At 42.7% G+C, this 25,199-nt stretch overlaps 2 protein-coding genes across 12 annotated transcripts in view; both read left to right on the top strand.

Annotated features, from left to right (window-relative positions):
• Positions 1-2,688, top strand: part of LOC134529109 (sideroflexin-2) — a 55,778-nt gene extending 53,090 nt beyond the window's left edge. For all 11 annotated transcript variants that reach the window (XM_063362853.1, XM_063362857.1, XM_063362850.1 and 8 more), the window contains one exon: positions 2,394-2,688. In XM_063362853.1, the coding sequence (XP_063218923.1) occupies positions 2,394-2,505 (112 nt within the window). In that variant the 3' untranslated portion in view covers positions 2,506-2,688. The remainder of the gene's footprint in view (positions 1-2,393) is intronic.
• Positions 2,689-14,727: 12,039 nt separating this feature from the next.
• The window catches only part of LOC134529910 (uncharacterized), a 34,445-nt gene continuing 23,973 nt past the window's right edge, over positions 14,728-25,199 (top strand). The window contains exon 1 of the mRNA XM_063364467.1: positions 14,728-15,015. Coding sequence (XP_063220537.1) covers positions 14,947-15,015 — 69 coding nt within the window. The 5' untranslated portion in view covers positions 14,728-14,946. The remainder of the gene's footprint in view (positions 15,016-25,199) is intronic.

The raw sequence follows: 25,199 nt of genomic DNA, 5'->3' as shown, positions 1-25,199 counted from the left end.
TACATTATGGTGGGGAAAATGTAGGAATCCAAATTGGGAACTGTGACATCATAATCCAAAGTGGCGGAATCCAAGTGGTGGCTGGGGTCAAAGTCATCCAAGATGGCCGCCATGACATCACAGTCAACGATGGTGGATGACAAGCTCAATGTAGACGCGGACCCAGCCACTGGAGGAATATTTATATAATGCTTAAGCTAAAAAAATATATATATATATATATTGATTCGTTGCATTGTGTTTAATGTTAGAAGCACAGGAACTAAAAATTCACGTAGATGCATAAAGATCACTACATTAAATCATTCCCTGATTGATTGGCATGGTTACTGGAAATGTGCACTAATCTAACAGTGTTACTTGCAGAAGCAGGTGTAAATGGGTGATGGTGCTGCTGAACGAGGCACTGCGAACAGTTCAGTTTGTAATGTTGTGTATAGTAGGAATTATTGATAAAATGGATATCCGGTAACTATCCGGTATCCTGCCAATCCGACCTAAATGTACTATCCGGCCGAATATCGGAAAATAAGCGAGAATCCGGCCGGATACCGGATTAAAAAAATACTATATATAAAATTTAGGTACTTTATTTGATCCAGATAACACCACATTTTCATTTTACAGCAAAAAAAATTAGTACTCGTACTGCACTTAGCTCAAATTACGGTGAATGAATACCAAACGGTTTCGCGTATCTTCTTAGACACAGCCAGGTTCAGAAAAAGGTCTTTCGCTGTACATGTGGCTGCAGGGGTAAAGCTTGTTCTAGGAGTCTGGTGAATCTGGTTCTTTCTAGTATGTATAATGGCTCGTTGTCTAGTGTAATAATTTCTGCTATTAAATGATGGTCCTTCTCGGCTTTTGCGTCATTTACGTCCCAAAGCAATCTCCTTTCGAACGATTCTTTCATAGTCATTTGCTTTTTGGCCGATACTGAAGATGGACTTGTCTCCGGTATGTCTAAAGGCATTGCAGTAGGCACGACGGCGGCTGAATCTTTATTCAGTGCACGGAATTCATCTGGATGTTTTTGTATGATTTTTCGTGGGAGAATCACCTAAAAAAAATAGGTTACTGTCAAAAAACTCTGCTACAAACGTGCTTTACGAAACGTAATTAAAAATCAAAAACTCAGTGTAAACGTTTTATGTAAAAGCATATAAAAATTACACCAATAATGTTAAGAATATATTCTTAATCATATTTTTTCAAACTATGTAGGTACCTAACATGATAAATTAAAAAAAAGAAAAAAAAAACTAGTTTTGCTTGTTACATAACTGCTTTTGTTTTCCTTCACCGCCCCGAGAAATTTTAACATTGCAAAACAAACAAACAGCAAACTTTTGATCGTCACTGTTTATATCAAAATATTCCCATACAGGTGATAGGGTATTTTATTTACCGATGTCATTTTTCGTCGCTAAATCTGTTTAGAATTATATAAAAAAAATACTTTTATAATAACCTCAAATTACACAATATCACGTTTTTTAATGACCTCAAATGATCGTGTTTACAATCAACTCAACAATTAAATGAAACACTTCCTAACTTCGCTCATGAACGAAAAGACTAGAATTCACCAGAGTCCGTCCGATCGTTTGTACGCTACCTACGCGAGCTCGCTCGTTACGATACGCCAATCGGCAATGTTCGGCTGAACATCCGGCGGCCGGATATCCGGATATCCGGCTATCCGGCATATCCGGCATATCCGGCATCCGGCCAAACAGTTATGTTTTTCATCACTAATAAGAACTAACAGTGTTAAACACAGTATTTGAACTGTATCTCCCATACAACTCGATATTTATGTGTGTGGTTGGAGTTTTTTTTTTTACATGTATTTGATGTCTGTTTGAGTCCACCTCATCAAATTCGACTGCGGTGCTTCCTAGCACTATGATTATAAATTAAATGGTAGCTTCTATACTTACACTTTTTACTCTTCAATGATTAGTAAATACTATTGAACAACACACATTTTGGTGTGAGATTCTTATGTTGTAAATTGTCCGTACTAGACATAATTATTAAAACATTACAATAACTCTGTATTATTAACAAATGCTGCCCTGTGCAGTCACAGTTACATAACCCCTTACTCAGAAGTCGGCGCTAAAACCAATTGTCCCGTAGGTTGGCTGTACTTGTAGTGATTGCAGGATTGAGCAAGGCAATAGAGGATGTTTTAAAACGTGTTTACTTTATCAGATTTTTACATTTTAATTGTATGATTACAGTGTTCTTATAGCTGGCTTTGAATGTCCCGTTACAAAATTATGATTGATGTTTATAAGTGTATTTGAACGAACATGTGGAAGCATACATTACCTAAAGTTTATTTAATTATACAAATAAACTTATTTTGTGTTTTTATATTGCAGCAAGTTGAAGGTCGGCACAATAGCAATGCTGGAACCAAACCAATACCATAAAATTGAAGAGAACTGTAAGGGACAAATACCTACACACGTTTTCTTTAATAAGGGTCTCTGAACATCTGGAAGGGCCTTCAAGAACATGACTTCCATCGAAGGTGAAAATTTTGATTATATCCTTTTGGAGTCTCATGAAGTTTATGGGATATAAAAAAAATGATATCTGTAAATCATGTTTATTGTGATTAGTGTGTATAATATTGACGATCTTTAAAGGTACGAATAAAAATATTCTCATAAATTGTTTTAATTTTCTTACAAAAGCCAGATAAAATATTCAAGAACATTTGTTTCATCCTTTGAGTCCTTTGCCTGCTTTGATTTTCTCCTTGCTAATCGTATAACATGTTATTGTCTTCTTTTGTAATTGATGCTAATTCTAAGAGCCTTTTTCAAATTAAACAAGCACATTTGAGCTGCTATTGCTGTATTAAAGCGCCCGCCTACCTGTGTGTGAATTAAGCATACTTTATTTTACAGAAAACTACGGAAAATTAAATAATACACACTTCAGGTAATGACTGAAAACACTTTTCAGATCGAATCGCACACAAACTGTAAGGGACCCGCCATTAACTCTATGTATGTCGCACATGTTTAGAGATTTGTGCTGGACCTTGCTACAAAGTTTCACCAATAAATTTGTTGGGTCACAGCGTCAAATTCCGAGAGGCACTTGTGTGTGTGCCAAAAGTGTATGAATTTTTTCACGTTGTTAATAATGTTTTTTTTATGTTGAAAAACTGATTTCTGCTTAAGTGATCGCCATTCCCCCCTGCTCCCCTATAGAAGATTTTCTAGCACTCTCGGCTCAGGCGGAACGTGACAATGAGTCATGCTTTTTCGTGCGTGCAGCTGGCGTTATCACGTCAAAAACTAGTGAATTACTTAAATTATATGATTATGTGAAAAATGCAAACTACAGCATTGTTACTGATAAGAGAGTCGATGTAAATAAATGTACAAAATACCTTATAAATCATCTAGCTTTAAAAAAAAAGTGTGGAAATTCCAACCTACACATAAACAACTCATTTAGAAAATCTTTCGTAGAAGATGAGAGCAACACCTGTTTTGATCATCACGAAAATTATCGAAGCGAGAATTATACATTATTGTGTGATTGTATTGAAGTTTATTAAATCACACGGGTATGTTTACACTGATTTTAAACAAACCAAATCTACTGGAATAATACTGCATCAATATCATTAAAATTATTATAATCTATATAGATAAAATAAATATCTAGTCCCCCGGTTAAATTGTATGGATAGTTTTTGACAATCATCACGATTTTATTTTTAGTGTTAAGTTAAATTTTAGATATGGAAAATACTAAACTGGAAACTTAAGGTTGAACTCGGCCAAGCAAGGGTGAGGCTCCCGTCTAATAGTAACTACAAACGCTTGATTCAAAATTCAGGCCCGAAAGAAGGCGGAGGCCTCACCGACACCCGTACTTATGCCTTACGCAGGCACCACTGCGCCAAGCATAAGAGGGGTGGAGCCCAAACAAAGTGACGTCACAGCACTATGATGGGGAAAGAAGGGGAGGTGGCTGGACCACGAAAACAGATCTTCGTGGTGAGGACTTCTTCAACTTGGCAATGTTGCTACATCTCTGCCTACAAAATAACTCTGCCTAATACTCTTGATGAAACAAAAGAACGATTCCATTATGGCAGCGTTATGCAGGAATTCAATTCAAATATGTATTCTGAAAGAAAAAGAAAAGTGTTAGAAAACAAGGTATGTATGAAGACTTGTGTTCCTTAAAGGGACTTTCATTCAAATTGTCTTTAAAATTGGTATTTTCATCTTGACTGTTTTCTCAGCTTACAATGTTCCTAAGAAAACAAAAGTTTTTATTAAATTTATAAACATGTATGATGTGAATTATTTACATCGATCGTATTATTAGCATTAAAAAAAAAAAAGTATGGAAAATGACTAAAGCACCGTGTTTTCAGCTTGTTTGGGCAGTTTACACGAGAGGTATTGCGGCGTAGTTCTTATTTCCAAAGAGCTCACTTCGTCGCAACATACAGTGGAGCATAAGGTAAAAATAAAATCCTCAAAAATTGAACAAAAATTGAACACCCGCCTTTGAGTTGTTCAAGAAAGATGGTAAAAGGTACAAATGATCAGAGTGGAGGTAGTTGTAGGCAGCATTAATGCGCATATACTGTGTGTTTGTATGTGTGCATTTATTTCTGGATTTTCCTAGTCATGCACCATTGAATCTACTGAAGAAGGCTTACTGGAAAGAGGCCTAATACTTGCAGGAGCAGAGTCATCTTTTGTGAACACATTCCTGTCATAAGGTAGAATCCTACACTTTTTGAACCCTGAGAAAATATTCTCCATTGAGAAAGCTTTCTGATATGCTTTTTCTGTCCATATACAGACACGTTTTCCCCGTGATTAGCAGAAAGCTAGCTATTGAAAGGAATTTCAGATAACTCTTCAATGGTACATACATGCATCAAGGGTTGTAGTAAACGTGTGCAGTTAGGAGGGAAAGTGACAAAAACAATCCCATTCTCCTTGCAGAGAAGTATGGTTTCCAGACTTTTATGGCTACCGTGATCGTCAAACAGAATTTATATATGCTCACCTATACTACATTTGATTAAGTTTTGAGTGTGCTTTAAAGCTGCTAAAAATAAGGCTGATGCTATCCAACCAGATACTGACTTCTTTGCTAAACCTATGCTACAACTTAAGGCATCTCTCAAATTAATTGACTTTCTTTCCGCAACACAAATTCACTTTGCATGACCTCTTAATGTGACAAATCTTCTTCGTAGAAATTGAAAGCAGCTTCCAATGAACCGAAAATCTGTTTTGGTACAAACTTTTGGAAGGACGTGTTTTAAGGATGCAACTGTTTTCTTGTGACATTCAAAGCATTCCTTCAGTGAATTACAAAAATCATCCAGGTAAGGTACATAAACAGCTCGTTGATAGTATTCTTCTTCTGTTCTGTAAAGGACATTGTTGCGGGCTGTTTGAAGGCGACAGACTCTTGGAATCTCTTCTTTAATGTCGAGTTTTGCAGTGAATTCCTTTACTTGAACATACAGGATTTCAAAGTTGTCATTAGCATTTACCCTTTGTTTCAAGAGCAGATCAAATACACTTGTAACATTTGCTATGGCTTGAGAAAGATTTATTTAAGCTTCTCAGACAAGTTATGTGTAGTTGACAGCATCCGTCTCAAAAGAAAAATATTGACAAGAAATTGAAATTGATTGAACTACGTAGAGCATGTGCCTTAGGTGCTGAGGTGCTTGATTTTTCTTCTATTTTCAAAAGAGAGAGAAGGATTTATTCTAAAATATCTTTAAATAAAAGCACCGAATCGTACCTTTCCACACATCGGGTTTCACATGGTGAAATAAGTTTTTTTTTTCCCTTCAGGACTGCAGTCAGATATCGTTTATTTCAGTATTTCAGTGTTTTTGGGTGACATGGAAGAATCCGCAGACTTCTTTGATAACGCCCATACAATTTCTTATAGAAGGAATGTTACTTGCATCCGACAAATCCTCTGAATTGCCCTCTCATCGTGGCAGCATAATCGTATCCTTGACCTCTTATTTTCTTTAAGTCAAATCCTAAACTTGACAAGGTCTCTAACACTGTGTTAGTTGAGCCTGAACCACCAGTAACATCAAAAACGAGGACAAAGGTTAGGAAATCTCTAATTTTTTATGATTGGTCTTGAACATAATGTACACAAAGAGAAAACTGTTCTATTTAGCTAATGTTAGCAGTTTAATCTGCTGAAACTGAATAAAAAATATACTTCCGAACATTTGTCACAATTCGAGATTGGATTAAATGACCAAATATGTTAATGAGCTCGTTTTGAAAAAAAGAACTTGTGTACATGCTCCTTCCACCACGGTTCATCAATTGGTCTTTAATGTTAGTTGTCAGCACTGTTAGCTGTTAGCACTTTTAGCTCTGTATCTCAGCAGTGATCGAAAATTTCCATCAATTTTTTTCTGGTTCTTCTAGGCCTATTTGTGCACCGTCACGATGACCTCTTAATGCTATTTGCTGCCTTACGCAAAATCTTATAGTTCGTATTATAGGGATCAGTCTTTTTTTTATCTGTATTCAATCTTCTTTGAGCATTGACCTAATTGATAACACTTTGTTTTTCGTAACAATGGTTTTTGTGTTTTCAGCAATCAGAACTGATGTTTTATGATATGTGCAATTTCCATGTGGGCGAAACATTTCCTTGGCTTTTTCAAATGACTTAAAGCCTGTGTTACTAATGCCCCTGTTGCATGGTGATCTCCTTTTTCTACACTTTTAGAGTCAGAAAATATTACGCAATATTTACAAAAATGTCTATATTTTTCTTTGGGATAAGCTAACTACGCAAATTCTTCTAGCCATTTCATTTGAAAAGATCTAGTATGGTTTAAACTGGAACTAATAGAAGTAGAAGTAAATTTATATACAGATTGAGATTTCCAAACATTTTCTACAAGCGAAATATTTCCTTCATTTGTTAATGAGCGAATGGAATTGCTTTGACAATAGTTTCCTATATCATAGATATTTTTTATTACTTGGTTAATGTCCCCCGCAACTGGGTCTGAATCAACAGTACTGGTATTTGTGACACCAAAAGAAACATTGTTACTGGCACAGTCAACTTCAGTCTTGTCACTAACAGTGCTGTCGCTAACACTGTCAATAACACTGTCACACACTGTTTCTTTGTAAAAAGGTTTTGAATAGAGGCTTGTCTCTTCATTATGAATGCAGTTGACTTAACAACAATTAAAGATTCCATCACAGCAAAATGCAGATTCACAGTTATTCAAAAAGCTCACTCACTCAATAAACAGATAAAATAAATTGACAGACAAGCAGAGAAAACTAACCTGTGAACGTAATTCCCGACTCTGTTTACTAAATGAGTGTCTGCCATTGCCATGATGCCACTAGCGCATCCTAGTACGAGCAAGGTAAACTAACCCTGAAAGCTTATGCCTTTTCTCTCCAGAGCTACCGCTGACATGCGGAATGGCTGAACACTCGGGGGTCGTCGGAAATAAATACTCAATGAAGAAAATCAATAGCTATTAAGAAAAAGGCAAACTATTGTTTGTTGATTCATCACATTATTAATTCATTGCAGTGTATTTGATGTTACACAAATGCTGTTGCCATTCTGCACTCATGGAAATAAAAATTAATGCAAAAGAAAAAAGCGCTACTTCGAATCTATGACCACGCTACTTTAAATCATGCCGTACTTCGAGGGGCGAGTGTACTTAAACTTTAATTTTTATTTCGATGGGGGGGAGTACTTCACCACCACGAGATAAATTCGTAAGTTTTGATCTCAAACTTCTCTGAGTACAGTGCAATTTTCAGAAAAATAATGACAGCTATTACTTTCAGGAGTGAACCAATTTTATGTTCAACATATAACAGGATATGCACTTAAATTTTTAAAAAATAGTTAGGACCACGGACATTCTGATAATAAGATGTAAATCCCTCCTACTTGCAGTCATTTGAAAACTATATTAATGATGGTGCCCCCTCCGATATCCCCTTAAGGGGCCCGCCTCGTCAGGGGTGTATGTGTGTTAGTGAGGCGGGATGATAAGCGCGACGCTCGATGGTATTTCTAGCGCGGTATCGCCTCTAAGCTCAAGGCTCTGAACTGGCGCGCAGTCTTCTCGTCGTCAATTGATAACTGTGAAATTTGTGCGGTGACCATATTTTTATATTACGGGGAAATGAAGATAAAGGTGTAACGCAAGCCCCTTAAGTGCTTTCAAGAATCTATACCACTTTTTTTACACCTAAAAATTACTCTGAAAACATGTGTTTCAGCCATTTTAACTCTTCTAGAAATACAGTTTAAAAACATGATCCAAAATTAAAAGTACTTTTCGGGCCTCAGCGAACTCTTAAATGCTTTTCGTAAACATACCCCACTCGGATATCTTGAGTAGTTTTGAAATCGCGTTGTTTTTCCTGAAGCTCTGCACACCGTGTGTGTGACCAGGTAGGCGGGCCCCTTAATGCGCATATGTTGTGGACACGGTTATAGCTGATCCTGTAAACTGTGAAGAAGATAAACGTATATTTGGTCAGGCTTTAGTCGTCCAAAAAATGGGTTTGAGACAACCTGCCGGCCAGGTAACTGTATTATTAATTCCGCCAGTCTCCTTCAGCCACAGCTATAGAAAAGAAGAGTAGGAATCATGTTTGGTTTAAAGTTTTGTTACATGGAGCTGTTGAAGGTTCAATTCACTATTGATGTGAGTCGTGATGTCCGATTGTTGAACGTCAAGAGCAAAGCGAGAAACAAACAACGCGTTAGTGAGCCTAACTGGTTTTGCAACAGTTTTAAAATTTTCACTGTTGCGTACTTCCATCTGGGCACGCTTACGGAGCTGCTCATGTTATTGAAGGATTTTTGCAGTTGCATAAATTCTTCACCAGCTGCGAACTTCACGTAAACCATCCTCTTCAGCTCTTGCATCAGCAGAATGTTTGGCGCCAGAACCCTCGTGAGATGCACTTCTGTTTGCCTGGAACATGGAAAGGGGTCGCGAAGTGGGCCAGAAAACTGCTGACTGGTTTCGTTTGCACCACTGCCATCTGTATGGCCAATGTGTTCCTCACTTTTCCATGTTGATTTCTGACAACCTCACTGAAATTTTTATGATGCTGCAGATTAGTGGAACTAGATGCAGTTTTGTCTGACACTGTACCAATGAATGACACTGCTCATATAATTCACATTTGAAACAGTTTAAACACTTTCAATCGTGGCTTCAAACAGGCTATTTTCTTCTCTAAGTTCTTTTAATTGACATACAACATAGTCAGGTTTGCTTGTTAAGTCAACAACCAACTCTACCATGTTAAACTTTGAACAGCTATCTCCTTGTGATTCACACAAACCATCAGTTTGTTGCTTGACCAGTTGTCACCTGGTACAAAGACTTGAAAATCTAATCTGACATTAAATTACTTATTTTTGGTGGGTGATTGAAACATACTTGTATTACAACAGCTGACATATAAAAAGGTTGCACCACACGATGTTAATTCATTGTCATTAGTAATACACTTCACATGTGTCTAAACACCGCAGTCACCCAAGCAGATAATAAACTTTTGTCTTCAAAAAATGTGATTACTGCATAGTAATAGTAATGATAACATTTATGACGTATTTATTCACGCTACAGTGCTGTCAATGAGCATTTTAAAGCGGAATTTATACTTTAACAAATTTTTCTAACTGTTCCGGACATTGTTGTAGAGTAATCATTTCTCTATGAAGAGCAGAATAACTTCACAATGCATTAAGTGATACAGCATTTTTATTTTACTTAGTACATTTTTATATTAGTCTGTCTCTATTTTTTATTTTGGGAACGATCTACATTTTAAATAACGCGAGAAGTTAATCTCTCGTTCCAAACTTTTTTCCCTCGGTGAAATAGCAGGAATTTCAGCTCAAGAGGTCTGATTTTACCTACATAGAATTACATTTAAAGTTTTTTTTTTTAAAATAAGCTTTAGTGATTCAGGTTTTAAAATACTAGATTATAGATTTTGATGACAGTTTCAAAATTAATTACGTTAAAATTAGCTTACTATACATTGAATTAAGTCATTAAAAAAATCTGGCAAGCTAGTGAAAATGTTATAGCTCGATAGTCACCATGGTTCCTGAGTTTAACGAAAAATCTTTTTAAGCTCAATTTATAGCCTACATATCAAAGTGTTACATTACATTCAGATTTTACCCACTTTGGTTAAGTACAGAAAAAAAAAAGAAGTAATGTTTTATTAACTTTGCTATACTTACTTCACATTTAAAACTCAGTTTGGAGTCGCGTCTAGCCCTGTTAAAGAAATGCAGTATATAAATTCGCAATAATCCGGCATATCTGTGCGAAGTACTTGTTGCGTGTTGCACATGGGCTCGCTGTGGGGCGTATCTGCAGTTGGTCGGCCGAGTCGCGGGTCAGGCGACGAGCTCATCGAACTGCTCTTATCGGAACTTCCTCGCCCTGTTATCTGCTACCAGCTGGAGCATGTCCGGTGAACACTCCACACACCGCTGCGCCTTGTTATCAGCCGTGCGATTGAAGTAGCAGCAAATTAGCTCTCTGGCTCCTGGGAGGTACCATCCCAACTCCAGGTAACACCAGCCCTAGTCGCATTCCCCAAATATAGTCCTCCCCCACTCTAGGGTGCTGGCAGACTAGTTCAATTTACCTGATGTAGTCCCTTACCACTCTCGGGCACATTTAGCCTAGTTGCATTCTCACTTCAGGGCTCATTCCGCATAGTTTTAGTTCATAAAGGTAGGTTGTTTTTCACACCAAGGCACATTTAGCCTAGTTGCATTCTTTTGATACAGTCCTTCTTGACTACAGGACACATTGAGCCTAGTAGAATTTCCCGAATGTAGTCATTCCCCACTCCAGAGCACATTCTGTCTAGTTGCATTTCCCAGATTTCCTTTCATACTCCCATTAGTTGCCGTTCCAAAATGTAGTTCAACCCAACGTCAAAGAGTATTCACTCCAGTTGCAGTTACCATTTTTTTTTCTTTCACATTGAAAAACTACTTACGTCAATTGCAGTTCACAAATGTAGTCATTTACCACTATTGGACCAATTAAGCCTATTTGGAATTTCTAAATATAACCCTTAGACGATCCTGGACACATTTACTGTATTTGCTATTCCCTAATAACTTTCTTCCAACTCCAGTGTTTTTTTTTTCACTCCAGGGTTTATTTAGCGTAGTTGTAGTTTCCAAATGTAGCCCTTCCCGACTCTATGGTAAATTTTCCTAAGCGCAGTTTCTTAATTTGGTTCTTTATCGTATCGGGTTACATTTAGCCTAAATGCATTTCGAAATATAGTCCTTTTCTACTTCAGTGCACATTCAGCCTAATTACGGTTTCAAAATGTAGTACTTCTTCAATGAGTAGGCACAGTTAGTCTATTTGCAGTTTCTGAAAGTCATTCCCTGCTCCAGAACTTATTCAGCCTAATTGCTATTCCCAAATGCAATCCTTATCCTTCATTCGGCCAAGTTGTGTTTACAGAATTGAGTCATTCTCCTTCCAGGGCATATCTAACATAGTGTCAGTTTTTAAGTGTAGTTTATTCCCATTAAAAGGTACATTCAGCGTAGTTACATTTCCCAAGTGAATCAATCTGTTTGAAATGGTTACATCTCCTACAAATGAAATATTTCAGGAGATAAAATAAAGGATATTTCTCTTACCACGTGGCCATTTCCAATAAACTCTGATCTGGCTACTGCGCATTGGAGCGATACAGAAGCAATATAGTAATTATATTTTTACGAATAGCATGAGTCGGTGTCACTAGAGTGTATTGATATAATAGAGTAAGTTAAAAAGTGGAGATTTGGCATTTTCTGACAGACCCATTCAAACGCCACCCCTCCAACTCTATTGTCAAATATATTTGGAGACAAATATTTGACTGTGTGATAGGATCTTAATTAATCTATCAAGTTTTTTCCATACGAATTGTAATTCGGCTGATTGATTTTATCGGATGTTGAACTTCCCAGCAAGTGAATCGTATAAATTATCTTCAAAATAAAAATACTTGAAATTCTTTTTTTTTTTTCCTGGCGTTCTTTCAACAGTCAGTTACATCGAGAGCTCTCTCGAATTCTTTTATCAGGAGATACAATACTATTGTTCATCTGTTTCCTGTCAGTAAGGCGTCGTTTTTATGAACCACTACTGCATCACCTTTGGTGTGATCTGTAATGCACACGATTATATTTATTTTAGTCATTTTAATGTAAGACTGTTAGACATTAAAACTCCAGTTTACTATTCCTTTATTTTGGGATAGAGATTTTTCTAAAACGTAAATAGTATATACTCGATCATGGGCTACAGGGCCTTCTAGTCTTCTTCAAAAATCGTTTTAGTTACCAATTGTCACCTATGTCAATATTATTAATGCACTTCCTCTAAATTATACATAAGCCACTAAAGACTGCACTTCTTCTACAGTGTACGTTGTTGAACACTTTTAGACTGCACTTCCTCTACAGTCTACATTGTCAAACCACTTAAGATTGCATTTTCTCTACAGTCTACACTGTCAAGCCATTAAGACTGCACATCCTCCATCCTCTACAGAGTACGCTGTCGAGCTCTTGTAGACTGCTCTTCCTCTACAGACTACATTGTCGAGCTCTTGTAGACTGACTCCCTGTACATTAAAGATTGTCGAGCCACTAAAGTTTGCACTTCCTCTACAGTGTACGTTGTGTAGCTCTTGTAGACTGCTATTCCTCTACAGTCTACATTGTTAGCCGCTTAAGACAGCTCTTCTACAGTGTACGTTGTCGAGCACTGTTACATTGCTCTTCCTCTAGTCCAAATTCCCAAGATCTTGTAGACTGCACTTACTCTACATTCTACATTGTTGAGCCACTTGAGACTTCACTTCCTCTATAGTGTACTTTTCCGAGCTCTTGTTGACTGCCTTTCCTCTACAGTCTACATTATCGATCCACTTAGGACTGCACTTCCTCTACAGTGTACGTAGTCGAGCTCTTTTTTACTTCTCATCTTCTATAGTCTACATTGTCAAGTTCTTATAGACAGCACTTCCTCTACAGTGTACGTTGTCGAGATCTTGTTGTCTGATCGTCTTCTACAGTCTACATTGTAGAGCTCATATAGACTGCACTTACTTTACATTCTACATTATTGAGCCACCTAAGACTGCACTTCATCTATAGTGTATGTTGTCGAGCACTTGTAGACTGCATTATTTCTACATTCTACAATGTAGAGCCACTAATGACAGCACTTTCTTTACAGAGTACGTTGTTGAGCTCTTGTAGACTGCTCTTCCCTACAGTCTACATTATCGAGCTCTTGTAGACTGCACCTCTTCAACATTCTATATTGTCGGACCACTGAAGTCTGCACTTTCTCAACAGTATAATACTGATCTATGTCTTGTAGACTGAACCGTCTCTACAATGTACATTGTCGAGTCACTGAAAACTGCACTTACTCGAGAGTCTGTATTGTATAACTGTTGTAGACTGCACTCCCTCTACAGTCTTTATTGTCATACCACAGTTGTCTGGTTTTTATCTGCAGGTTTTGTGAGATTCTCGACTGTGTTACACATGATTTGGCAGTTTAATGTTTTCGTTCACATTACTATTGGCACAGTGTGAACCACATCAGCTGTAGGCCAACAGAACAAACTGCATAAAGGGAACGTAATTTGAATGTCACGAAATGAATATGCCAATTTTCCTTACATATTTTGGCGTGAAAGGCCTCACTGTTGATACGGAGAAAACGGAATCAGGGATAAAGAAAACCATGCCAGCAAATCAGTCGCCAGGGATCTAACCTCAGTAACAAGAAAATTCACGTGTTCTTATGTTGCAAATACACTTATAATACAGAACCCGGACACGAAATTTAAAGTAGAATTCTTTAAAATAATACCGAACGTGGTAAATATATACACAAATTGTTTATTCAACTACATTTCTTGACGCAAATCACTCGTAGTTTCCGCACCCACCGCTAGAATGCGTTGCCGAAGCAGCTACGTCGACTATTGATTCATTCCATTTGCATAGCGAAATTTTAAACTATATAAAGAAACGGCTCCGATAAAAGCGAGAAAAAAAAAGAAGTTTTAAAAATACTAAACTCCGGCTTTAGAGCTTATTTTCGACAATGAATTTTACTAAAATACTGCCCACCTTGTAAAAATTCATTAAACAGTTAATACTATAAAGTTGACATTTGGCTTTGTGAACTTTGGTTTGCGCGAACTGCGACAGATGGCAGCACGGTGGTTACCCATTCCCGTTTCATGCTAATTCCGTTCCATTCGCGAAATTGCTCCTACGAAGTGGGGAATCCTAAGATGCACATAATGTTCTACCATTCCCGATTACACCCGAACAATTCACCTTCTGCCAACCTCAAGTTTATTTATATATATTTACATTTCTCTGTTTATTTTAATGTAGCTATACTAACCTAACTAACCGTCCATAGTGTTTTAACCTAACCGACCACCTTTAATATTTGAATTCATTTTTCCTGCGCAAAAATAAAACAAATCCCGAAGTTGACCGAAGGTAAATTGATCGGGTGTAATCGGGAATGGTAGAACTTTATGTGCATCTTAGGTCTCCCCTACGAAGTGCCGTACACGGAGAGCTGAGATGTTGCAAATGAAGAGGATTCAACACAATGGCGTGCATCAGAGCTGATCGCGCAGAGGTGAGGAAGCCTGGGCGCATGGGCGAACGGGCGAATGGGCGACGAACCGGGAACACAATCAGCCCAGTTCCGGCCACGGCTGATGCTCCCGCCGCCGCGGCGCGTCACAGCCCACTGCAGCCAATAAAAGGCAGCGGGCGCTCCTTGGCCCTGACATCATGGCTGCCGCGCGCTGGAGCTTGTTCGCCTGGGCGCTTCTGGTCGCACGGTGCGCCTCCCCCGCTCAGGTGAGTGCCCGCCGCGCATGAGAGGTTCGGTCCCAACCTCCTCCCGTCGAGTGAGTCTAACAGCAGTCACTAGCTCAACATATCCCTCCCTCCTATAGAGCGAGTCTACTGTATGTGCGCGTGAGAGGTTCGGTCCCAACTTCCTCCCGCCGAGTGAGTCTAACAGCAGTCACTAGCTCAACATATCCCACACTCCTATAGAGCGAGTCTACTGTATGTGCGCGTGAGAGGCTCGGTCCCAACTTCCTCCCGTCGAGTGAGTCTAACAGCAGTCACTAGCTCAACATATCCCTCCCTCCTATAGAGCGAGTCTACTGTATGTGCGCGTGAGAGGTTCGGTCCCAACTTCCTCCCGCCGAGTGAGTCTAACAGCAGTCACTAGCTCAACATATCCCTCCCTCCTATAAAGCGAGTCTACTGTATGTGCGCGTGAGAGGTTCGGTCCCAACTTCCTCCCGCCGAGTGAGTCTAACAGCAGTCACTAGCTCTATATATCCCTCCCTCCTATAGAGCGAGTCTACTGTATGTGCGCGTGAGAGGTTCGGTCCCAACTTCCTCCCGCCGAGTGAGTCTAACAGCAGTCACTAGCTCAACATATCCCTCCCTCCTATAGAGCGAGTCTACTGTATGTGCGCGTGAGAGGTTCGGTCCCAACTTCCTCCCGCCGAGTGAGTCTAACAGCAGTCACTAGCTCTATATATCCCTCCCACCTATAGAGCGAGTCTACTGTCTGTGCGCGTGAGATGTTCGGTCCCAACTTCCTCCCGCCGCGTGAGTCTAACAGCAGTCACTAGCTCAACATATCCCACCCTCCTATAGAGCGAGTCTACTGTATGTGCGCGTGAGAGGCTCGGTCCCAACTTCCTCCCGCCGAGTGAGTCTAACAGCAGTCACTAGCTCTATATATCCCTCCCTCCTATAGAGCGAGTCTACTGTCTGTGCGCGTGAGAGGTTCGGTCCCAACTTCCTCCCGCCGAGTGAGTCTAACAGCAGTCACTAGCTCAACATATCCCTCCCTCCTATAGAGCGAGTCTACTGTATGTGCGCGTGAGAGGTTCGGTCCCAACTTCCTCCCGCCGAGTGAGTCTAACAGCAGTCACTAGCTCAACATATCCCTCCCACCTATAGAGCGAGTCTACTGTCTGTGCGCGTGAGATGTTCGGTCCCAACTTCCTCCCGCCGAGTGAGTCTAACAGCAGTCACTAGCTCTATATATCCCTCCCTCCTATAGAGCGAGTCTACTGTATGTGCGCGTGAGAGGTTCGGTCCCAACTTCCTCCCGCCGAGTGAGTCTAACAGCAGTCACTAGCTCAACATATCCCTCCCTCCTATAGAGCGAGTCTACTGTATGTGCGCGTGAGAGGTTCGGTCCCAACTTCCTCCCGCCGAGTGAGTCTAACAGCAGTCACTAGCTCTATATATCCCTCCCTCCTATAGAGCGAGTCTACTGTATGTGCGCGTGAGAGGTTCGGTCCCAACTTCCTCCCGCCGAGTGAGTCTAACAGCAGTCACTAGCTCAACATATCCCTCCCTCCTATAGAGCGAGTCTACTGTATGTGCGCGTGAGAGGCTCGGTCCCAACTTCCTCCCGCCGAGTGAGTCTAACAGCAGTCACTAGCTCTATATATCCCTCCCTCCTATAGAGCGAGTCTACTGTCTCTGCGCGTGAGAGGTTCGGTCCCAACTTCCTCCCGCCGAGTGAGTCTAACAGCAGTCACTAGCTCAACATATCCCTCCCTCCTATAGAGCGAGTCTACTGTATGTGCGCGTGAGAGGTTCGGTCCCAACTTCCTCCCGCCGAGTGAGTCTAACAGCAGTCACTAGCTCTATATATCCCTCCCACCTATAGAGCGAGTCTACTGTCTGTGCGCGTGAGATGTTCGGTCCCAACTTCCTCCCGCCGCGTGAGTCTAACAGCAGTCACTAGCTCTATATATCCCTCCCACCTATAGAGCGAGTCTACTGTCTGTGCGCGTGAGATGTTAGGTCCCAACTTCCTCCCGCCGCGTGAGTCTAACAGCAGTCACTAGCTCAACATATCCCTCCCTCCTATAGAGCGAGTCTACTGTCTGTGCGCGTGAGAGATTCGGTCCCAACTTCCTCCCGCTGAGTGAGTCTAACAGCAGTCACTAGCTCAATATATCCCTCCCTCCTATAGAGCGAGTCTACTGTCTGTGCGCGTGAGAGGTTCGGTCCCAACTTCCTCCCGCCGAGTGAGTCTAACAGCAGTCACTAGCTCAACATATCCCTCCCTCTTATAGAGCGAGTCTACTGTCTGTGCGCGTGAGAGATTCGGTCCCAACTTCCTCCCGCTGAGTGAGTCTAACAGCAGTCACTAGCTCAATATATCCCTACCTCCTATAGAGCGAGTCTACTGTATGTGCGCGTGAGAGGTTCGGTCCCAACTTCCTCCCGCCGCGTGAGTCTAACAGCAGTCACTAGCTCTATATATCCCTCCCTCCTATAGAGCGAGTCTACTGTCTGTGCGCATGAGATGTTCGGTCCCAACTTCCTCCCGCCGAGTGAGTCTAACAGCAGTCACTAGCTCAACATATCCCTCCCTCCTATAGAGCGAGTCTACTGTCTGTGCGCGTGAGATGTTCGGTCCCAACTTCCTCCCGCCGCGTGAGTCTAACAGCAGTCACTAGCTCAACATATCCCTCCCTCCTATAGAGCGAGTCTACTGTCTGTGCGCGTGAGAGATTCGGTCCCAACTTCCTCCCGCTGAGTGAGTCTAACAGCAGTCACTAGCTCAATATATCCCTCCCTCCTATAGAGCGAGTCTACTGTCTGTGCGCGTGAGAGGCTCGGTCCCAACTTCCTCCCGTCGAGTGAGTCTAACAGCAGTCACTAGCTCTATATATCCCTCGCTCCTATAGAGCGAGTCTACTTAATGTGCGCGTGAGAGGTTCGGTCCCAACTTCCTCCCGTCCTGTGAGTCTAACAGCAGTCACTAGCTCAATATATCCCTCCCTCCTATAGAGCGAGTCTACTGTCTGTGCGCGTGAGAGGCTCGGTCCCAACTTCCTCCCGTCGAGTGAGTCTAACAGCAGTCACAAGCTCTATATATCCCTCCCTCCTATAGAGCGAGTCTACTGTCTGTGCGCGTGAGAGGCTCGGTCCCAACTTCCTCCCGTAGAGTGAGTCTAACAGCAGTCACTAGCTCAATATATCCCTCCCTCCTATAGAGCGAGTCTACTGTCTGTGCGGGTGAGAGGCTCGGTCCTAACTTCCTCCCATCGAGTGAGTCTAACAGCAGTCACTAGCTCAATATATCCCTCCCTCCTATAGAGCGAGTCTACTGTCTGTGCGCGTGAGAGGCTCGGTCCCAACTTCAACCCGTCGAGTGAGTCTAACAGCAGTCACTAGCTCAATATATCCCTCCCTCCTATAGAGCGAGTCTACTGTCTGTGCGCGTGAGAGGCTCGGTCCCAACTTCCTCCCGTCGAGTGAGTCTAACAGCAGTCACTAGCTCAATATATCCCTCCCTCCTACAGAGCGAGTCTACTGTCTGTGCGCGTGAGAGGCTCGGTCCCAACTTCCTCCCGTCGAGTGAGTCTAACAGCAGTCACTAGCTCAATATATCCCTCCCTCCTATAGAGCGAGTCTACTGTCTGTGCGCGTGAGAGGCTCGGTCCAAACTTCCTCCCGTCGAGTGAGTCTAACAGCAGTTACTAGCTCTATATATCCCTCCCTCCTATAGAGCGAGTCTACTGTCTGTGCGCGTGAGAGGCTCGGTCCCAACTTCCTCCCGTCGAGTGAGTCTAACAGCAGTCACTTGCTCAATATATCCCTCCCTCCTATAGAGCGAGTCTACTGTATGTGCGCGTGAGAGGCTCGGTCCCAACTTCCTCCCGTCGAGTGAGTCTAACAGCAGTCACTAGCTCAATATATCCCTCCCTCCTATAGAGCGAGTCTACTGTCTGTGCGCGTGAGAGGTTCGGTCCCAACTTCCTCCCGCCGCGTGAGTCTAACAGCAGTCACTAGCTCAATATATCCCTCCCTCCTATAGAGCGAGTCTACTGTCTGTGCGCGTGAGAGGCTCGGTCCTAAACTTCCTCCCGTCGGGTGAGTCTAACAGCAGTCACTAGCTCAATATATCCCTCCCTCCTATAGAGCGAGTCTACTGTCTCTGCGCGTGAGAGGCTCGGTCCCAACTTCCTCCCGTCGAGTGAGTCTAACAGCAGTCACTAGCTCAATATATCCCTCCCTCCTATAGAGCGAGTCTACTGTCTGTGCGCGTGAGAGGCTCGGTCCCAACTTCCTCCCGTCGAGTAAGTCTAACAGCAGTCACTAGCTCAATATATCCCTCCCTCCTATAGAGCGAGTCTACTGTCTGTGCGCGTGAGAGGCTCGGTCCCAACTTCCTCCCGTCGAGTGAGTCTAACAGCAGTCACTAGCTCAATATATCCCTCCCTCCTATAGAGCGAGTCTACTGTCTGTGCGCGTGAGAGGCTCGGTCCCAACTTCCTCCCGTCGAGTGAGTCTAACAGCAGTCACTAGCTCTATATATCCCTCCCTCCTATAGAGCGAGTCTACTGTCTGTGCGCGTGAGAGGCTCGGTCCCAACTTCCTCCCGTCGAGTGAGTCTAACAGCAGTCACTAGCTCAATATATCCCTCCCTCCTATAGAGCGAGTCTACTGTCTGTGCGCGTGAGAGGTTCGGTCCCAACTTCCTCCCGTCGAGTGAGTCTAACAGCAGTCACTAGCTCAATATATCCCTCCCTCCTATAGAGCAAATCTACTGTCTGTGCGCGTGAGAGGCTCGGTCCCAACTTCCTCCCGTCGAGTGAGTCTAACAGCAGTCACTAGCTCAATATATCCCTCCCTCCTAAAGAGCGAGTCTACTGTCTGTGCGCGTGAGAGGCTCGGTCCCAACTTCCTCCCGTCGAGTGAGTCTAACAGCAGTCACTAGCTCTATATATCCCTCCCTCCTATAGAGCGAGTCTACTGTCTGTGCGCGTGAGAGGCTCGGTCCCAACTTCCTCCCGTCGAGTGAGTCTAACAGCAGTCACTAGCTCAATATATCCCTCCCTCCTATAGAGCGAGTCTACTGTCTGTGCGCGTGAGAGGCTCGGTCCCAACTTCCTCCCGTCGAGTGAGTCTAACAGCAGTCACTAGCTCAAAATATCCCTCCCTCCTATAGAGCGAGTCTACTGTCTGTGCGCGTGAGAGGTTCGGTCCCAACTTCCTCCCGCCGCGTAAGTCTAACAGCAGTCACTATCTCTATATATCCCTCCCTCCTATAGAGCGAGTCTACTGTCTGTGCGCGTGAGAGGCTCGGTCCCAACTTCCTCCCGTCGAGTGAGTCTAACAGCAGTCACTAGCTCAATATATCCCTCCCTCCTATAGAGCGAGTCTACTGTCTGTGCGCGTGAGAGGCTCAGTCCTATCTTCCTCCCATCGAGTGAGTCTAACAGCAGTCACTAGCTCTATATATCCCTCCCTCCTATAGAGCGAGTCTACTGTCTGTGCGCGTGAGAGGCTCGGTCCTAACTTCCTCCCGTCGAGTGAGTCTAACAGCAGTCACTAGCTCAATATATCCCTCCCTCCTATAGAGCGAGTCTACTGTCTGTGCGCGTGAGAGGCTCGGTCCCAACTTCCTCCCGTCGAGTGAGTCTAACAGCAGTCACTAGCTCTATATATCCCTCCCTCCTATAGAGCGAGTCTACTGTCTGTGCGCGTGAGAGGCTCGGTCCCAACTTCCTCCCGTCGAGTGAGTCTAACAGCAGTCACTAGCTCTATATATCCCTCCCTCCTATAGAGCGAGTCTACTGTCTGTGCGCGTGAGAGGCTTGGTCCCAACTTCCTCCCGTCGAGTGAGTCTAACAGCAGTCACTAGCTCAACATATCCCTCCCTCCTATAGAGCGAGTCTACTGTCTGTGCGCGTGAGAGGCTCGGTCCCAACTTCCTCCCGTCGAGTGAGTCTAACAGCAGTCACTAGCTCTATATATCCCTCCCTCCTATAGAGCGAATCTACTGTCTGTGCGCGTGAGAGGTTTGGTCCCAACTTCCTCCCGTCCTGTGAGTCTAACAGCAGTCACTAGCTCAATATATCCCTCCCTCCTATAGAGCGAGTCTACTGTATGTGCGCGTGAGAGTTTCGGTCCCAACTTCCTCCCGTCCTGTGAGTCTAACAGTAGTCACTAGCTCTATATATCCCTCCCTCCTATAGAGCGAGTCTACTGTCTGTGCGCGTGAGAGGCTCGGTCCCAACTTCCTCCCGTCGAGTGAGTCTAACAGCAGTCACTAGCTCAATATATCCCTCCCTCCTATAGAGCGAGTCTACTGTCTGTGCGCGTGAGAGGCTCGGTCCCAACTTCCTCCCGTCGAGTGAGTCTAACAGCAGTCACTAGCTCTATATATCCCTCCCTCCTATAGAGCGAGTCTACTGTCTGTGCGCGTGAGAGGCTCGGTCCCAACTTCCTCCCGTCGAGTGAGTCTAACAGCAGTCACTAGCTCAATATATCCCTCCCTCCTATAGAGCGAGTCTACTGTCTGTGCGCGTGAGAGGCTCGGTCCCAACTTCCTCCCGTCCTGTGAGTCTAACAGCAGTCACTAGCTCAATATATCCCTCCCTCCTATAGAGCGAGTCTACTGTCTGTGCGCGTGAGAGGCTCGGTCCCAACTTCCTCCCGTCGAGTGAGTCTAACAGCAGTCACTAGCTCTATATATCCCTCCCTCCTATAGAGCGAGTCTACTGTCTGTGCGCGTGATAGGTTCGGTCCCAACTTCCTCCCGTCCTGTGAGTCTAACAGCAGTCACTAGCTCAATATATCCCTCCCTCCTATAGAGCGAGTCTACTGTATGTGCGCGTGAGAGGTTCGGTCCCAACTTCCTCCCGTCCTGTGAGTCTAACAGCAGTCACTAGCTCTATATATCCCTCCCTCCTATAGAGCGAGTCTACTGTCTGTGCGCGTGAGAGGCTCGGTCCCAACTTCCTCCCGTCGAGTGAGTCTAACAGCAGTCACTAGCTCAACATATCCCTCCCTCCTATAGAGCGAGTATACTGTCTATGCGCGTGAGAGGTTCGGTCCCAACTTCCTCCCGCCGCGTGAGTCTAACAGCAGTCACTAGCTCTATATATCCCTCCCTCCTATAGAGCGAGTCTACTGTATGTGCGCGTGAGAGGTTCGGTCCCAACTTCCTCCCGTCGAGTGAGTCTAACAGCAGTCACTAGCTCTATATATCCCTACCTCCTATAGAGCGAGTTTACTGTATGTGCGCGTGAGAGGTTCGGTCCCAACTTCCTCCCGCCGCGTGAGTCTAACAGCAGTCACTAGCTCTATATATCCCTCCCTCCTATAGAGCGAGTCTACTGTCTGTGCGCGTGAGAGATTCGGTCCCAACTTCCTCCCGCCGAGTGAGTCTAACAGCAGTCACTAGCTCTATATATCCCTCCCTCCTATAGAGCGAGTCTACTGTATGTGCGCGTGAGAGGTTCGGTCCCAACTTCCTCCCGTCCTGTGAGTCTAACAGCAGTCACTAGCTCTATATATCCCTCCCTCCTATAGAGCGAGTCTACTGTCTTTGCGCGTGAGAGATTCGGTCCCAACTTCCTCCCGCCGAGTGAGTCTAACAGCAGTCACTAGCTCTATATATCCCTCCCTCCTATAGATTGAGTCTACTGTATGTGCGCGTGAGAGGTTCGGTCCCAACTTCCTCCCGTCCTGTGAGTCTAACAGCAGTCACTAGCTCAATATATCCCTCTCTCCTACCGAGCGAGTCTACCGTCTGTCAGTGTGCGTGAGAGACAGCAGTAGCTAGCTCTGTCCAAACTTCAACCCATAGAGTGACTATAACAACTACTAGTGTGCGTGAGCGACAGCAGTCACTAGCTCAATATATCCCTCCCTTCTATAGAGCGAGTCTACCATCTGCCAGTGTGCGTGAGAGACAGCAGTAGCTAGCTCTGTTCAAAACTTCAACCCATAGAGTGACTGTAACAACTACTAGTGTGCGTGAGCGACAGCAGTCACTAGCTCAATATATCCCTACCTCGTATCGAGCGAGTCTACTGTCTGCCAGTATGCATGCGAGACAGGAGTCGTATTCTTAGTACAGCTCTTCCATCTAGATGGTCTACCGACTACTTGTGTGCGTAAGAGGTACCAGTCGCTAGCTCAACACATACCTTTGTTTCATCGTGCTACTTTACCAGCTTCTTGTGTGCGTAAGAGACAGCTTTTGCTGGCTCAGTTAAGCTCTCTTTCGCATGGAGCGAGCCTACCAGCTGCCTGTAAGCGTGAGTGACAGCAGTTCTTGCTCAGTACAGCTCTGTCTTCCATCGAGTGAGTCTACTAGCTGCTAGTTTGCGTCAGGGACAGAATTCGCTGGCTTTAATGATTCTACGTCACATCGAGTGAGTCTACCAATGTGCTTGGTATACGTGAGACATCATCATTTAAATATTTTTGCATTTTGGATTTTTATATAGGATGATTTGTAGATGGTAAGACATGGTGGACCCAATAAAAAAAACACAATTGAGCGTAAAGTCACTATGGGCTTAATTTTTGTTGTAATTTTGTAAACATTTTTTTTTAAATTTTACCTGTAGTTTTTTTATCGTGTGTTTTAGATGTAATCTTTTTATTTATATCTTTTTATTTATAGTTGGTCCCTGATAAATCCTTCGTCTATGCAAGGCAGTGTTAGATGTAAAGATTTAATAAGAATTAGTTCTGGACTCATAAAGTTAGAAAAAAGGAAATATTAGAAAAAAGGGTTAACTTCAACTTAATTTGAAGGGGAAAAAACTAATCTCGTTGAGGAAGTTCAAATGCTTTTAAAAACTTCTCTAGGTGTTGTTTATTTCAACGGTGTATTAACTGGTATACAACTTTATCAGCTTGTGTGAAAAATGAGATGCTAAGGAAAAATTAAGCACAACAAATAAGAATAAAAATAACATTTTATTGAACAAAAAGGCACAAATCCGGTTAAAGTAGTATGATGTTATGGTATTAGAAATAAGGGCGCAATATGTGAGTCCGATTTGTAACGTTTTGATAGACAAAAAAAAAGTTTTGTAATTTTATTCCATTTTCCCCTTACGTCTTATTTCTCACACAAGCTGGTAGAGTTTTACATTAAATTAGTACACCGTTTTAATAAACACTACCTAGAGAAGTTTTTGAAAGCATTTGAACTTCCTCAGTGCGATAAGTTTTTTTTTTTAATTAAGTTTAAGTTGACCTTTTTTCCTAATTGTTCCCTTTTTTCTAACTGTAAGAGTTCAGAACTAATTAAGTCGTTCTTTTCAACTAACACTGCCTTGCAAAGACGAATAGTGCATCAGGGACAAAATTTTAATAAAATATATCAAATTTAAAACACGTGACAAAAAACTGTGTGGGTTTATAGGTAAAATTTCGCTAGAACGTAAGCAAAATATAAAAAAAATTATAATAAAATATTAAATAGCTAGGGACTTTTCGCTCAGTATATTTTCTAAATGGGTCAACCAACATACCCGTTCAGTTTGTCTAACCCTGTACAAATCATCGTGTATGATTTTTTTTTACTGTAGCAACGGTTCGAAGGTTTTTTTTAAGCCTGGCAGTAACTTTTTTCACTGGGTTTTTGTGATTTTATTTCATAAGTTAAACTATCAGTAATTTTATTTTATTTTTAAAATGTATTTTATTAAGACAACACAAATTACATCCATGTCTTACCCGGGATTCGAACCCAAAGCCCCCGCACAGCAGCCCAGTGCGTTATCGACTGCGCCACGGAAGCCTACTCTCGCTACTCGCATCCATTCGGTCATGGATTCAATTGATTAGTGTAGCAGTAAAGACGGTATATAAAAGTATGAATGGAGGGGAGTTGAAATTATAAAGTGGGGCAAAATTAATGCTGTGGGTATTCAAATTATATCTACTGGAGGAAGGTTAAGGGAGGGGAGGACGAGGTAGGAATCTGGTAGAAGTTGGGTGGGTAGGGAGGTGGTAAGGGGGAAATGAAAACAGTATGAAATTAATCATGATGGTATTGAAATTAATGATGTTGAAAGCGTCTACCAGGGACACCACCACATACAATTTCAGAAATGGCGGGCAGAGTGCGCTGGTGTCCAATGCTTTAATTGCATTACTCCCAACTAGAGTGTAGCACATGCAATACCAGAAATGGTGGGCATAGCATGCTACATGTAATGTCAGAAATGGCGGGCAGA

Source organism: Bacillus rossius, chromosome 2, assembly GCF_032445375.1.
Source record: "Bacillus rossius redtenbacheri isolate Brsri chromosome 2, Brsri_v3, whole genome shotgun sequence".
In the NCBI taxonomy this organism is placed as follows: Eukaryota; Metazoa; Arthropoda; class Insecta; order Phasmatodea; family Bacillidae; genus Bacillus; species Bacillus rossius.
The sequence above is the reverse complement of the archived record's forward strand: the minus strand, read 5'-3'. Positions and strand labels throughout refer to the sequence as shown.